General features: G+C 54.7%; 3 protein-coding genes across 3 annotated transcripts; all 3 read right to left on the reverse strand.

Annotated features, from left to right (window-relative positions):
* Positions 1-688: 688 nt before the first annotated feature.
* Positions 689-3,966, reverse strand: KVR01_007740 (uncharacterized protein; the record flags this gene model as incomplete). The annotated part of the gene is made up of 4 exons (XM_044782346.1): positions 689-1,321; positions 1,391-1,474; positions 1,505-1,629; positions 3,897-3,966. 4 exons carry the CDS (start codon positions 3,964-3,966, stop codon positions 689-691), a joined length of 912 nt encoding a protein of 303 aa, XP_044642718.1.
* A 2,634-nt stretch (positions 3,967-6,600) lies between these two features.
* KVR01_008334 (uncharacterized protein) lies at positions 6,601-8,618 on the reverse strand. Its single transcript, XM_044786030.1, has 2 exons — positions 8,370-8,618; positions 6,601-8,295 (listed from the first exon to the last, which is right to left on the reverse strand). Exons 1-2 carry the CDS (start codon positions 8,455-8,457, stop codon positions 6,725-6,727), a joined length of 1,659 nt encoding a protein of 552 aa, XP_044643312.1. The 5' UTR covers positions 8,458-8,618; the 3' UTR covers positions 6,601-6,724.
* A 2,405-nt stretch (positions 8,619-11,023) lies between these two features.
* Positions 11,024-14,627, reverse strand: KVR01_008217 (uncharacterized protein). The gene has a single exon (XM_044794052.1). It carries the CDS (start codon positions 13,416-13,418, stop codon positions 11,982-11,984), a length of 1,437 nt encoding a protein of 478 aa, XP_044643195.1. The 5' UTR covers positions 13,419-14,627; the 3' UTR covers positions 11,024-11,981.
* Positions 14,628-15,116: the final 489 nt, after the last annotated feature.

Genomic DNA, 15,116 nt, shown 5'->3' on the forward strand with positions numbered 1-15,116 from the left:
GACCGATCCTATCTTTCCGGCCACTGGCGCCTGATCGACCCTGCCTGCTCAATCGACGCTCTTTTCTGAGTGCAATAGCGACGCGCGGTGTTCTGTCAGATTTGTCAGAGCAAGTCGATGAACAATTCGATGCACACTAGTTTCAGCCTCCTGCCAAAAGCGCAGGGTGGTGTGGACCTGCATAGTTGAGATGCATGTCTCGGCCACTCGCATCGCCCAGGTTAATATTTTACCATTTGGGGACATTGTAGCTCCACAAGCGCAGCCATCAACGCCCCACGACTACGGATCAAGTGATGAGAGTCTCGCTGTCACGAGGATATAGTGTAGGATCAGAGAATCGCATTCGTTGAGAGACGGGAAACTCCGGGCTAGGAGTAAATTGCTTCTTTGCCTCCAATGCTTCCTTGATTGCTCGGGGCATCTTTACCAAATACCAAAATCGCATTTGTCTTGGTAGTTTGCCAAAGTTCTGGGCATAGTACTAAGTGTGTGAACATACTTAGAAAAAGAGCTTGAGACTTTAATCAGTATTCATGGAGCCTCACGGCTCTCATCCAGACCATCCCAATCAGGCACCTGAGACTCGCGTGAAGGGTCAAATGACGGCCAGATCATCTCTATGACTCAGTATAGATGTGATATCTGAGAACCTCGGCAATAAGCAATGTTTGATCTAATGACGCGCTTAGCCGAAGGTGACCACCACCTTCGACCCATGATTTCTCTGTCGTGCCTGGGCCCACGCCTGCTCCGCCTCACCCGCTGGGAATGACCTTACCGCCAGAGCGGTAATGACACATTCGCTAATCATCCCTGACAACTTAGCAAGCCTCTCAGAACTCGGAGAGACAACGAAGTACTTGTAGCGCACGGCAGGGAAATTCAAGGACTCAGCCGCCACACCTCGTCCGAACGCCCACGGGGGCGGAGGATCCGCGACAGTGACGATTAACCCGTCATTCCTGACAGCTCCCCAGGTTTTAGTCATGACCTGCCCTCCCACCGTATCGAAGACAATGTCTATGTCATGTACGTGATGCTCCCAACCAATACTATTGTAGTCGAGAACCTCCTGGGCCCCAAGCCTTCGGAGTGTGCCATGGTGTCGACACGAGGCCAGGGCTGTGATGTGACAGCCAGACAGGTGGGTGGCCAGTTGAACTGCTACGGAACCAACTGCACCCGATGCCCCAGTTATGAGCACGCGCATCCCAGGCTTCAAAGCCCCATGATCGACAAGAGCCTCCCATGCCGTCAAGAACGGAATTGGAAGTGCGGCAGCCTCTTCATGAGACAATGACGACGATTTGGGGGCGACCTCGTCAGCGAGGCAAATGGTGTACTCCGCCTGACCTTCGCCACGTTCTGCGGCGATGAACCCAATAACTTCTTGTCCGGCTTGCAATGGTCCGTGGTAGTCAGGACCTGTGGCCGATATCGTGCCCGATATCTCGTGTCCTGGAATCCGACTCTCGGTGCTGTAAAGCTCGGGCCATAAAACTTCGTCGCCAGTGATACCGGCGGCATGGACTTTGATGAGCAATTCATCATTGCGAGGAGTCGGCTTCGGCAAGGAGTTGTTGATCACGACTCTCGGAAATGAGACATCCCCCAGAATCTGTATAGCTTTCATCGTGCTTGATCAGCTCTCAGTTCTCAGATGATGCCAAGTCGATAAAATTCTTGGACTTATGTGAGATGATGATACAATCATGTCGTGGCAAAGGTCCAGAACACATCTGTTTTACAGCCGTCTAGGGAGAACTTTATATTCACAGCTGCATTTCGCCCTTTGCGAGTGCCGGGAATCCGATCAAGGGGGGAAGGGGCCGAGGGCCAAGATCGCGATCTGGTGGTTCAGACTATTCTCATCGAAGGCGAAATGGCGTTCTGTTCGAAACTTCACTCACATGAGCGACGCCGTCGAGACAGTTGATTGAGTGCTGCCGCGGCGTCACGGGCAAATTTTGGAAACGTGATCGATTACCCGGATACCCGCCCGAATCCCGGGTATCCGCCCATCCCCGGGCCTCATCGTGCCATCCATACGAGGCCGTCTGACATTCAATGCGGTGATTCTAGAGCAACCCATTGGCTTCAAGGCTTCTTCGTAAATCTTTATCCAAATCACCCCTGGTGGGTTACAAAATTGTGCCTGCAATTCAGTAACGATCTCACGCAAACCGTGCCGCGAGCTAGGAAAAAACGCTTCCAGGGAACTGTGAAAGCCGAAACTAATCTCAAAGACTCGAAGTGGTTTCATTTCTAATCTCCATGAATAAAACGTATGTTGCGCCTTCATACCGTGGTAAACGCTCAAGACCCACGGAATACTAAACACTGACACAACGCAGGTCTCGTGCGGCCTCGGGATATCATAAAAGTACTCTATGACTACGAGCTCCAAATCGCTGCCGGGAAGTCCGTCGACGGTCTTGAGGTCACCTGCCCTCCTGGTGGCTTCACTTCTCCTCACAGACACGCGAGACTGTTGTGGCGCATGTTTTCGAGGGAAGCATTCTGAGTGGCATGAACGACGACGCACCAAAGGTGTATACGGTGGGACAGGGGTTGGTTGAGACCCCGGCTGCCACCAAACGGTAGGTGAAAATTATAGCAGCTCCTTCCTTGCGAAGCCAGGGGTCGACAGGAGGGCCTACAGTAGTATTACCGTGACAGATCAGGGACCTTAGTGTTTACTTAATTTACTTTGCCAACCACTTGTCCGTTGTAGATAAAAGTTGTATGCCCCTCCCCTATCCAAAGCCTGTGTAGGACGTGAAGGAGCTCCGCGGAATTTCATGAATGGTTGCGGCCGACTTTTACCCAACGCCAAAGATCTGCTGAAGAAATGACTTCATAATTATGTCTGTCCAGAGAATGGCATATCTCACTCGCTTGTGGCGTTGCCCCCGCCAAGACTTGTCAGTCCGGCTGGCAAGTGGTTATCTGGAAACGACCGATAAAGTGAGCGGAGCGGGCCGCCGTTAACTGAGAATGTCTAATAATAATCAATTGAAACGCTGCTGACATGATCCATTGAAACATTTTAAATGACCTATCATGGATCCAGGCTCTCCGGCCGTGCCTTCCACCGTTCAATGAATGGACAATTTCGGCTTCCCGGTGTCGCGCTGTTGCGCGTATACATAGGTTTGTTTATTATGACGCATGGTGGCCCGTCGAGTGATAGCCGGTAGGACAACCCTTTGAGAAAGGGACGTCAGGATTGCCAATAGTACTAGCATACTTCCAAGTGTGCTCGCAGGCCTGTGCCGTCTTGAAAATTTCACCGTAGGATATAATATCATGGCACCTGGGCAGCTGCATCAGACTTGGTTCGGGCCGATGACTTCCCACTTGTTGACTATCCAATGCATATTATTTTCATGGCGGGAGGGCTTATCCGGACGGTTGGCGACGTACTAAGGCAGGTGGGTTGTGGCTGTGTGGTATTCCTCCCCTTAACGTGTGTCACACATTCAGACCTGAGCGCCCTTATTTCATGCCATACGGGCCAGAGTACGTATTTATAGGTGGCTGTGGGGAGCGAAGAAATTGTACGTATTTTAATACACGTATTGTTCTGTCATATCTGTATTCCATTTTCGTTTCTCTTTGCCCCGGGGTGAATACTCTCCCAACCTGCCGCAAGCTGCAGTGACCGAAGCTGACAAACCTACGTCGCGCAACTGCTATATAAATCCGTGACAGAATGTTTCATGCGGTCCTCTCATTGACCACCGATGGAGACACCTACTAGTAAACAAGAACAGGGGGTGGTGCTGCATCGTGAGGTCGATGGCTTTTGTGAAAATTATAAGGCATATCGCTGCCGCGACTGCTGTGCATGGTCAGGAGAAGTAAGTAGGTAGAGGCTTTCACTCGTTGACTCGGTCGTTCTCTTTTCGGTTTCAAGTCCTCGCGAGTTGCTGAGATACTTTTCTGTCCCCATTCACTCATTGATCATGAAGGCTATCTCGGCGGTCGCCATCCCATGGGGTGTTTGTGGCTCTCGCGAGGGCCGAGTCCTGTACAACACCTGTGCAGTACAACAATTTTACCTCTCTTACAAATAATGCTATCGTATTATAACTATCCTTATCGACACCGTGTTTTTTTCAAGCGCTGGGTCTTGAGTGCTTACCACCGTATGAAGGCGCCATGTATGTCCTCGGACGTATACGGAATAGAAGCGAAACCACATATCTGACAGCCCACGATGCCGTCTAAGGATTTGATCACAGTGTAACAACTCTGTGGTACGAACAACAGTACTTGCGCTTGATAACTACGAGGAAGCGTGGAATTGTTACCGCCACATCTGCAGAGCCCCCATTCAGCCGCCCGGGGATTGCAGGTACCGGCGGCACCGTGAATTTGCTAGACGCCTATTAGTACGGCTTGTCCGGATCAACATGACAATCCCAGTGACCCTGTGCTTTTACTTCATCATACCCTAGGGTACCACTCTCGACCGCCTTGGGTGTGAGTGGCAACCCACCAACCTTACCTATAGGCTTGCGGACATGGGAGGCCAAAACACGCCCTTGACTGAAGAATTCAATGCTGACAGCAGTTGAGATGCGTCTGGTACCAATTTAACCAATTACAGCGGCGATACTGAGAATTGTGTGAATATCCTTCCGTTGTAAGAGATGATCTGGAATTCCATCACTGCAAGTGTCAAGGACATTGATGGTGATGTGATCTGTGCTGAGTACCTAGGTAGGTGCCTTTGAAAGCGTCAGATTCTACATAAAAGAGATACCAGAGTCGGAATCTCTAGATTAAACAGATCGGAAGTTGGACCAGCGCGAAGCCCCCAGAGCTTTATTAGCCAAGCCGTGCCTTAAGGTGGACCAAAGGTGCATTTCGAGAGACGGCGGATGGGGAAAGGGTCGACACGTCGATGAGAGGAGTGCCACGCTTTCAATGACCGCTGAAAGGGATGAGATGATCAAGCTACAGGTGAAGACAGCTGCTATTACCTTGCGCACTGGCTACACTGTATCGTGACAAGTTCCCACTGATCATCGAGTGTGTTTGTCAAGACGTGGCGAACGGAGCCTAAAGTTTCCCTTGTTGAATAAGGACGGTACCCAAGAGCGTTACATCAAATGAAACTAAAGTTCATCCTATGGGGGTCAAGGCCCGTATGTGGGATTGACATTCGTACAATGTCACATCCAGATCCGCCTGGCCCTCAGGTGCTTCCTCCCACTATCCCGGACATACTCCACAAGGTTGACCTTGCCCAGCATTTCTTGCATAAACAAATAACAGTGAGTGGACAATCTCCATCTTACCCTCATCTTCCATATCATCGTAATATCTCTTACAATGCTCAATCTCGTCAAAGTCTCCAGGCTAGAAATAACGGTCATCCACAGCCCTCTCGACATCTCCTTTTCATACAGAAGATACGGATCCTTCTTCATGAGGCACCCTGCCCCTGTCCACTCATGACCACAAGTGGAATCATCTAATCCTTGGCCGGGGCATGGATTGGCTGATAGTGCTTCCGGATCCCCGGATCCCCTTGCAGCGCCCCGATTCAAGGTTGCCAGATCAGGCATGATGGGCTCCAGCTTTACGCAGGCGGTGTCCCACCTTGTCGGTCATGCGCATTCGTCGGAAAAGAAGGCATGTTGCCTGTCAACGCGTGGTCGGTCTCTTTAAGGGCGTGGGTGCACTCGAGCAAGTGAGAGACTGATTTGGCATGTACGGGGGCATTGTGCTGATGTGGGCAGTTGATTTGTGTCAACTGGTCTTCCAAGGTCTCGTTCGGCCTTCGAACCGTGTTAGTGCCCGGCTCCCCTGCTGGCCACCTAGGTACTCTAGACTACATAGGTATGTAGGGTGAGTCGATTGTCAAGAGGATTGCGACCCACCGCCTTCAACGGGTTCGGCAAGCAATAGCCTATGCTCCCTCATGTACCAAGTGGGTCACGTCAGTGACTCCGATGGCATTCCTGCCTCTCTCGTGAAGGACCTATCAACTGGTGGGGAGGGAAAGCATAGCCGGCGACGCGGACAGCTGTTTCAAGGCGAAACCTTGTGCTGCCTGCCCACTTTCCGTTCTGGCGGCGTTGCCCCTGATGACGGTCTAGCAACGAACCCATAAAAGTAGTCATGGGACGCAAGATGGTCGGTCTCACCTCACTTTAGTCGCATGGGAATTCGCACACGAGAGATGGTGATCTAAATGCTAGCATGGTTTTGTTTCTAACGCCTAATCAAGCTGCCGCCAGCGCCATGTTCCCATTGTGGGTCTTGGTATGCTAATACCAAATTCGCCGTCAAGCGACCCCAGAGGAAGCCTTACTGCTTGGGGGAATCCGGAGACCCCATCAGGGGGGGGACAGGGGCTCGGCAGGAGGGAGGTATTGCCAACGGGCGCGAAAGGAAGGGTAACCAGGGCATGGGGCTGAAAGGTACATCACATTCACGAGAGGAAGAGATCCGATGTATTACCACGTTGAGACATTGTCAACAAGGCTCTCTAAGTCCGTTCGGCGAGCGGCTCAAGCACGTGCAGCGGCGAGAAAGTTGGAGCGAATTTTGTATTGTATTCTTCGTCTCAAGTCATCACCACTTGTCACTTCGATCTGTATCCACTACATTAAGATCAGGGTATCTATTGCTGGACCATAAAAGGTCCTTCGAGCCGCTCGAAGCATGCATGTCACATGTCCAAGCCAGACACGACCTAGAGAGCCTAGGCCTTCTTCTCCTCATCGTGCTGTACCAGCACCCCGGTCCCGCCATGAGCAGACGACCCATTGTCATCATGGCTTAAAACACCCTTATCATCGCTGTTCCGCTTTTGGCCATGGCCGTGGGCGCGCCCCTCCTCGGTGTCAGAGTAATCGACCAGCAGCTCGCCGTTCTTGCCGTAGCGCCTGGGCTCGACCTTGGCCTGGTGCACGACAGTGAAGACGCCCTTCCAGCCAGTGACATGATGGAAGATGCTATCCATCTCCTCGAGACTGCGGTACGCGGTCTCGGGGTAGAAGAAGTAGACCGAGGGCACCATGAAGGCGTTGATGACGGCAAAGATGATGTAGGTCTGATAGCCGATGGTCTCGAAGGCGACTGGCGTAATCATGACGACCATGAAGTTGAAGATCCAGTTCGCGGACGTCGACAGCGCGTTGGCTGGCGCGCGGATGCGCAGCGGTACGATCTCTGCTGGGTAGAGCCAGGTCATGCCGAGCCAGCCCACGGCGAAGAAGGTGTTGAAGACGAAGAGGAATACGATGCCGACAATGCCGGCGGTCTTGTTCGTGGTGCGCTCGAACTCGGAGTTGACGCCTGCCAGGATCGCCATCGTGGCAGCCTGACCCGCGGCACCGAAGAGCATGAGCTTCCTGCGGCCGACGCGCTCCACGAGGAAGACGGCGGGCCACGAGGCCAGGAAATACTCGGTGCCGTTGAGCGCAGCCAGGAGACGGGCCATGAAGTCGGACATGCCGAGGTTGCTGTAGATGACGGCCGCGTAATATGTGATGAGGTTGATCCCAGAGATCTGCTGGAACATTTGGTTGACGTAGGCGAGGAGGGTGCGGTGCAGGTTGCGGTCCTCGCCCATTGTGAAAAGATCGGCGAAGGAACCCTTGGACATCTCGAGGACGGTGTCCTTGATCTCGTTGAACTCGCTGTGGATGAGCTTGTCATTGACGTCCAAGTCGCTCAATGCAGCCAGGACCTCGCGGGCTTCGTCTTCGCGCCCCTTGAGGATAAGCCAGCGGGGCGATTCGGGAAGGGCCCAAATGAAGGCGAGGATGAAGATACAGAACACAATCTGGAAGGCCAGGGGGAATCTCCAGGCCACGGAGCCGGGGGCGAAGGAGAGGCCCAAGTCGACCCAGTACGACAGCATGACACCTCCGGTGATCAAAGCACCCTCGACCATGACGAGCTTGCCACGCTTGTGAGCGTGGGATGTCTCTGACTGCCAGGTAGGGACGGTGGAAGTGTTGCCTCCGTTGCCTATGCCGGTGATGATTCTGCCGATGATGAAGTGCTCAAGGGAGAATGCTGAAGCCTGGAGGATGGCACCGACGAGCATGATTGCGGTTCCGAGCATGATCATCCTCTTGCGACCTAGGGGGTTTCCAATCCAGATGGTGATGACAGCGCCGATAAAACAGCCCAGGTTGTAGGACGCAACCGCAATGCCTTGGTGAGTGGAGCGCGTAGCCGAGTCTGGGCCGGCCGAGGGGTCGATTTGCGGGAACTGTTCAAGGAAGACAGGCAAAGTCAAGATGCCACCCATGACACCTTGGTCTGGAGACAGAGAGAGAGATGGATGTCAGCAGAGATTCCCAATTGATCACACGAGGGATTCAAAAGGGACGTACCATAACCGAAAAGCAGGAAATCACAGCCTGCTATGACGCCCACGGCATAGTTGAGGGCCTGGCCCCTGAGGCCGAAGAATTTCTTCATGATGAAGAATATTGGCGATTGAAGGAGTCAGTCAGAGATGGATGGTTGTTGCGGTTCCTGAAGACTGGTAAGAAGGAGGCGAGGTTGGACGGTATTATATGATGGGCAGGGTGAGCACGTCCGCCCTAGTGATCGGTACGTGGGTGTCTGCCGACGCGGGGCGCTGAGAACATGTATTTTTCTGGGGTAAGAGCCAAATCTCGGGGAAGGCGACAGGGAATGGTGGTGTCAGCAACCCATGGGCCAAGCTAGGGCTCGTCGTCGAGGATATGAGATCAGCCTCGGGTTTCCATAAGAGGGAAGAACCAAGTAATGGATTATAAGAAGGGCAAATGCCTGTCGAGCCTAACTAAATTATGCAGCCGAGCCGGAATGCTGGGAGAGTTTCGAGACAAGACACGAGGCGGCACGAGGGAGACAAGTCTGGAGGATTTATAACAAGCGTGTCAGGGGCCAACCACGCTGGTTGCCGCTTGGACGGGATGGCTGCAAAGCTGCACAGACGGGCCCAAGAAAAATCCAAATCGCCGGGCGAGGACCGAGAGGTACGTCGGGAAGGCACAAGTTACTCGGTACCTGCGCGACAAACCTTGGAAGGGACGTGAGTGGACGGAGGCCGGCGGGAGGCATGGACGGGTTGCCAGAAACGGCAAGCCGTCAGCCAGAGCAGGTCCTGGGGAAAGGGCGACGAGAGGGGGCCCAGCTCCTTGGCGGGGGGTCTGGGGTCTGGGGTCTGGGGTCCGTCTGGGGTTGGGGGAACTGGGGCACCGGGGCAATGGGGAAATAGACTCAGGCCACTGCAACTGGCGGTCTTGGATTTTGTGCAAGCACCTGGCACCGAATACTACACTACAGCACCGCATTTGATATTGGCTAGAGTCGCTATTACTACCGATGCCCAGACGTGGAGACTGTTCACGCGCCCACCTGCTGCCTGCCCGCCCTGCCTGCCCCCCTGCCTGCCCATGGCAAAGGAAATGGGTTCAGATGGGCATGGCATTGAGGCATTGACCGACGTCATGTCCAGCAGCCCCAAGCCCTGCAGGTCCAGATGTCGTCCGACCACGAGTGGGTCTCCAGCCCTGGGTTTCCATGTTTTGCCCCGTCGGTAAACAATTGGGCGTGTTGTGCCCGCCACCGTCATTTCCAACCAGCTCTCAAGTGCTCCCAGCCAGAACTGCCAGTGCCCATAACAGCAATGCTACTGCAACATCGAATGCGGCTGCTGTTTTACCGTTCCAAGGTTGTGAGAGCAGCCAGTTCCCAGCGAGACATGGCCAATCAAGGCCAAGCAAAGGTATGGGACAACAGACCTTGGGAACCTCGGGGATGGTCTTGGCCAGCAGGTCAACGTGGTAACAACGTGGCGATCTACAATCCCACAGGAAAGGCTAATCCAGCTGTTGACGATCCAAGTGACAGACGAACAGGCAGACAGACAGGCAGGCGGCTCGAGGCTGAATGCACGCAACCATGTCATGTCGTGTCGCTTCCATTTGCTCTCTCAGCCAGGCCTCGGTGAAACGGAGTATGGTGCGTTCATCTCCTCCACTGCCTGCCACTGAATTAACACATATTCCCTCCTTCTCCCTGCCTCATCCCCCGTTTTGACCAAAATCGCAACTCCAAGCGCAAACAAGGATTGACGTCATGTGCACAACCCCAGCCAAGCAGCCAAGCAGGCCCGCTTTTTCCCCAGTTCCAAGACGCCAGGACTGGCGCCGACTTTGCGTCCTTCTTTGCCCTCCTGTACTCTATACCCCAACCCTGAATTTACACCAGGGTTGAGGGTCCAACACACAACACCAGCGCATGAGCACAGCTCTGCTTTGCATCAGGCCACGAGGCTCTCGATATTGGATGAGTCTCGTCGTTGCTGCTGCTATCCCACCCTCTCGGTATGTTATCATCCTATACGACACACGATCAATATCAAAACCTGCTGGCCAAGGCTAGGACCACTCGCACCCAGGATGGACTGGCGTCCCCACAACACCCCCACGATATCCCACGAACGCAGGTCGCGACGGGCGCGCCCGGGCAAGGAATCTCACCGGGTGCCCACATGGCCAGCCTCACATGAACTTGCAGCCTGCAACACCGCCCGACAATGGCCGTCATTCCTCGGCACTATCGCGGGGCCAGTGCCCCCAGGACACCACAGACCACGCGGCGGAACGCATGAGATCATCGGTGCCTGGGTCCACATGTTGTACCCATATGTGACGACCACCGAACGTGCGATCTGAAACATACCAATGTAGGCAGTCAAGGTCGAGATTTCAGCTGCCAGAAATCGACCACAACTTGACCCACCAGGCGACGATCTTGACCCGACACCCACTCTTTAGATGCGCGTTGGGACGAGCTTGGCTGCAGTTTTCCTCTTCTTTTTTTTTTTTTTTTTTTTTTGGCGCGGTTGTCAGTTGAATCTCTCACGTGCCGATGGGAGATGCCTTCCGAGTCCACCTTTTGGGCCCCGTACGCGTGCCCGGCACCTTGTACGACTTGACCACGCCATTGATCTCGAGGTGCGTGCCGACCTTGTTTCGACCGCCATAAGATTGTGGGCTCTGGCGATATATTTGTGTATGCTCGTGCTTGATCAGCACAGGCCGACAAAGCACTTGCCCTTTCTCAGCGTGTGTGCACCACGGCTCCCCGAAAATTATGTGCATCTTTGACTCTCTCTCTCGAGCGACCAGTCCTCTATGGAGCATGGCACCGCCACTACTGCAGCTGTATCGGTGATAATCGTGGGCTCTTCAGTCGGATGCCATACCTCCTAGGTGACAGGGCAAGTTCTCCTCGAGTGGCGGTGCTCTGGCGTAGCTGCACGGCTTGGGTCAGTATCATTGATGCTTGTTCTGATATGTCATCGTTTGCGCTTGGGACAACTGAACTCGTCCACAAAGGAGGCTACTCGCACTGCGTTGAAATGCTTGCGACGTGCATATCATTGGGATATTTGGACCAGTCTGACGATTCCCAGTAACAGCTATCAGCTGGTCTCTCCATTCACTGCACGCGCTCCGCCCAACCAAAACGGCATCAAAGAGCGCTGCTTCATATCCTGTGCCAACCGGAGCGCCTCTCCCTTTGACTTCGAACAGCTCGATGATCGACTCGAAGCATCCTGGAGTCTCGGGTAAGAGGGTCTCCCATTTAACCCGAAGCCGGGCATGGCATGTGCCCAGGACGTTCCCACTGAGCAAGCACGACATTGCCCCCAATAAAGCAGGAAGTCCCCTCTTTCAATACATTGCCATCACCATCCGAGGTGGTGGGAGTTGCGCCACCACGGGTTCTTTTTGCCTCCTCATACAAGCTGGCTTTCCGCGCCTAAGGGTTCGCTCGCCACTGCGAGTAAGGCCTTACACTCAACAGACATTAGAGACGTGGTGTATTCGACGTTTATGCACTCAAATTACAGGGCGTGTGTGACGTACACGATATCTCATTAAGCTTTATCATTATTATTGGAGTAAAAATATGTACATTGGTGACCTCTGTGGGTATAACATTTACTCCCGGTCATACAGATTCCTCTTTCCCACGAATGTTCCGTTCTCGGACTTGTCCGAATAAAAGGTTACAGAGTCTGTCGAGTTGTCATAGTCGGACGCGGTATCGCACTTCTCGGAGAACCCGCTGAACATGTCAGCCCGGTCCTGCAGCCACGTCTCGAAGGTCGACCCGGAGCAGGTGGTACCAGGCCCGTCACCACAGTCGGGCAGCGGCTGAGGTGCGTTGTTGACCAGCACGCGGTAGTAGTCGCCGTCGTCGTAGCCATAGCTACCGGTGCAGTTGAGCCTTTCCATGGCGACGTTGGTCATGAAGGGGATGACGTGGCTGCTTTTCCAGGCGCGGCGGTGGTTGATCCTGTCCGAGGGCATGGTGTCATTGATGGTGGCCTCGGAGCCGCCAAACACCGAGTTGTTGAACAGGCCCATGGCTACCAGCACGGTCGGCGGCAGCTCACGGTGGGTGAAGCTTACGTACAGGTCCTGGACGTCCTCGCTGCCCAGCTCGGCCATGAGCAGGCCGGCCGTGGCGTTGACCCAGGGGAGGCCGATGGCACCGCTCACCTCACTGCCGTATCCAGTGTTGTAGTGGTACTGCACGTCTGCGGTGTACTCCCATCCCAGCCAGTCGTCTGGGCTGAAGAGGTCGAGGTCGCAGAAGGGCGAGCTGCCGCGGATGACAGATTCGTACCCACACAGCTGCATCATCCCGTACACGTCTTCGGAGGTGAAGTTGAACTCGGGGGCGGCGGCGTTGAGCCGTGCCATGATGGGCTTGGTGAACTTCTTCAGGTACACGCTCTGCTGCTCGCTGCCGGCGCTGGAGCTGTACTTGGGGCAGGCCTTGTACGGGGTGAGGTTGTCGGCGCCGCCCTCCTTGCTCTCGTACACGGAGACAAGGCTAATGGTATCGTCCTGGCCGGCGGGCTCGAAGCCGCGGATCAGCGCCTTGGCGGACTCGTAGGTCCGCTCGGCCGAGCTGGCCCAGATCTTCTTGGGCAGCTTGAGGCCCGGGTAGCGGAAGCTCATGCTGGCCCCCAGCTCGGTGGCCTCGAGCTTGCCGACGCGGGTGAGCATCTCGCTCTCGGCCTCGCTGATGGGCGGGACCCACCTGCTCAGGAAGCTGAGGTCGGGGATCTTGGACCAGTCGATCGAGGTCATGTTCTGGAACTTGGAGATGAAGGGCTCCATGAACTCCTCGTAGTCAAAGTCGTTGGCGTAGATGGCAGCGTGGCGCACGAGGTAGGCCGCGCGGACTGGGGTGCAGCCCTGGGGCGCCGAGGGGTCGATCGCCGGGTCCAGGGGCTCGAAGTAGGGGGCCACGCCGCCCAGGTGCTCGAGGGGGTTGAAGTGGTAGTCGCTGAACAGCGGCACGGCTGCCTGGGCGAGCGGCAGCGCCAGGGCTGCCCCGCCCAGGAGGTTGGATGTCATATGCATCGTGGGAAGTTCTGGATCAGAGGTCGGGAATGGGCGTTACGAGGGGGAGGGGAGGCGAGGCGACCTTGGCTGAGCTGAGCTGGTGCTGAGCTGGGCCGAACCGAATCGAGTTGGAGCTGACCAGAGAAAAGTAGCATCCTCCTGGGAAACGGACCGGAGGACAATCATTTTGTAGGGCCGCGGGTTCAAGCTTTGTTCTCCAGGCAGGTGATCCCAGGACCAGGACCAAGGCCAAAGCACATTGCAGAAGGCACAGACACAGCCCTTTGGTACCAGTCTGATCCAGTCTGATGTCAAAGGAGCAAGGAGCTGTTCTGGCGACCCATTGGAGGGCCCACCGCTCAACGTCTGCTTACCACAGACTAAACTACCACGCTTCTGCCGGTGAAAGAGATTGGGATGACGACATGGGATGTGGTATTCCCAGGAACAGCGCCCAGTCGGCACTGTCGGCAGGGATCTTGTACCTGTCGGCCTGCGGGTGCGGGGGCCCACCTGCCATCGAAGGTCCAGTTAAGCTTCGCCAACCCCTGGAAATCATCCGAAGCCACCAACAAAACAACCCGTCCGTGGGCCACTGGCTGGCTGGAGCCGATCTGCCGGCACTAACACGGTTAGGTGACAAAGGCAGTGAAGGATCCATCCAGACGTCATGTTGAGCTCAGCAGCACGAATTTTTCCTCTCCAGCTTGAACTGACCGCCTGGATTATTTGGTCATCTTATTTCATGCCGTTCTCTGCCCTGCTCCACCAGCACAATATATTACTTGCTGACCTGGATCCATGTTGTACCCGCTGTCTGGACTCTTTCTTCTTCCCTTCGTCATAGGCCCGGGCCAAATCTCCCTGGTGGACTCTCGCTAAAACCTGTCTTGTACTCCGTAGGGCCCATCTCGTTCACGGTGCGGTCCGGCCCCGACGCGGCACTTGTTATTCTTCCTTTGTGCCCCGGCTCGACGTGGTCGTGGAACAAAACATCGATCCATATTCTGAAATAGCATAGGGACTTTCTTGCCACAGAGGACTGGCAGCCGACCCCTTTGGCGACGACCTCAGCTGGCAATGCGAGCGGCCTGGCGTCTCCCTTTATGAGCGAAAAATTACTCCGGCCCCAACGGAATGTGGGTGGCTGCATTGAAGTCTGTGTTTTGTCATCCGTCGGGGCATCCAGGACGTTCTGGCCGGATTATTGAGCGCGAAATACGAAAATTTGACTCTGTTGATGTCTGCGCTGCGGCCTGCCTCTCTACAAGCGTTAGACGCAGTCTCAATCTGCAGCTGTGCGCCCCCTCATTCAACATTGGCCCGTCTTAGAAGTCCACCGAGCCATACAATTGGGTGCAGGCGCCCATCATGATATTGCCGATCCTGCCTAAGTGGGCGATTCGATTCGACCCTGGGCAACTCGATCGCTTGTACTGTGCACGATAGTTCCCCAGACTACGGATAGAAAACCCCTGCTTCCAGTAGCATCGCTCCCGAGGCTGAACAAATAGTCCCAGAATCACCCGCCAGCACAATCACGCATCCTGTCGGTCTATACTTGTATTATTTGCAGTCCGCCCAGACTTGAGAACAGTGGGGCTCTGGAGGATTTCTAATGGTGGGCCGTCAGCCGGCAGCGCACTCGGAACTCGTTCAACCGGCATATACAAAAGCAAAGGGAATGCATTTCAAGGGTCTGCACGGCATGGCGTG

The sequence above is a fragment of the Diaporthe batatas genome (genome assembly GCF_019321695.1).
Source record: "Diaporthe batatas strain CRI 302-4 chromosome Unknown Contig00009, whole genome shotgun sequence".
NCBI lineage: Eukaryota > Fungi > Ascomycota > Sordariomycetes > Diaporthales > Diaporthaceae > Diaporthe > Diaporthe batatas.

Bases quoted from the DNA above. Each gene is read 5' to 3' on its own strand.
- KVR01_008217 (XM_044794052.1), bottom strand. From the start codon at position 13,418: ATGCATATGACATCCAACCTCCTGGGCGGGGCAGCCCTGGCGCTGCCG.
- KVR01_008334 (XM_044786030.1), bottom strand. From the start codon at position 8,457: ATGAAGAAATTCTTCGGCCTCAGGGGCCAGGCCCTCAACTATGCCGTG. The intron at 8,296-8,369 runs GTACGTCCCTTT...CTCTGTCTCCAG, and splicing joins TTTCCTGCTTTTCGGTTATG to ACCAAGGTGTCATGGGTGGC.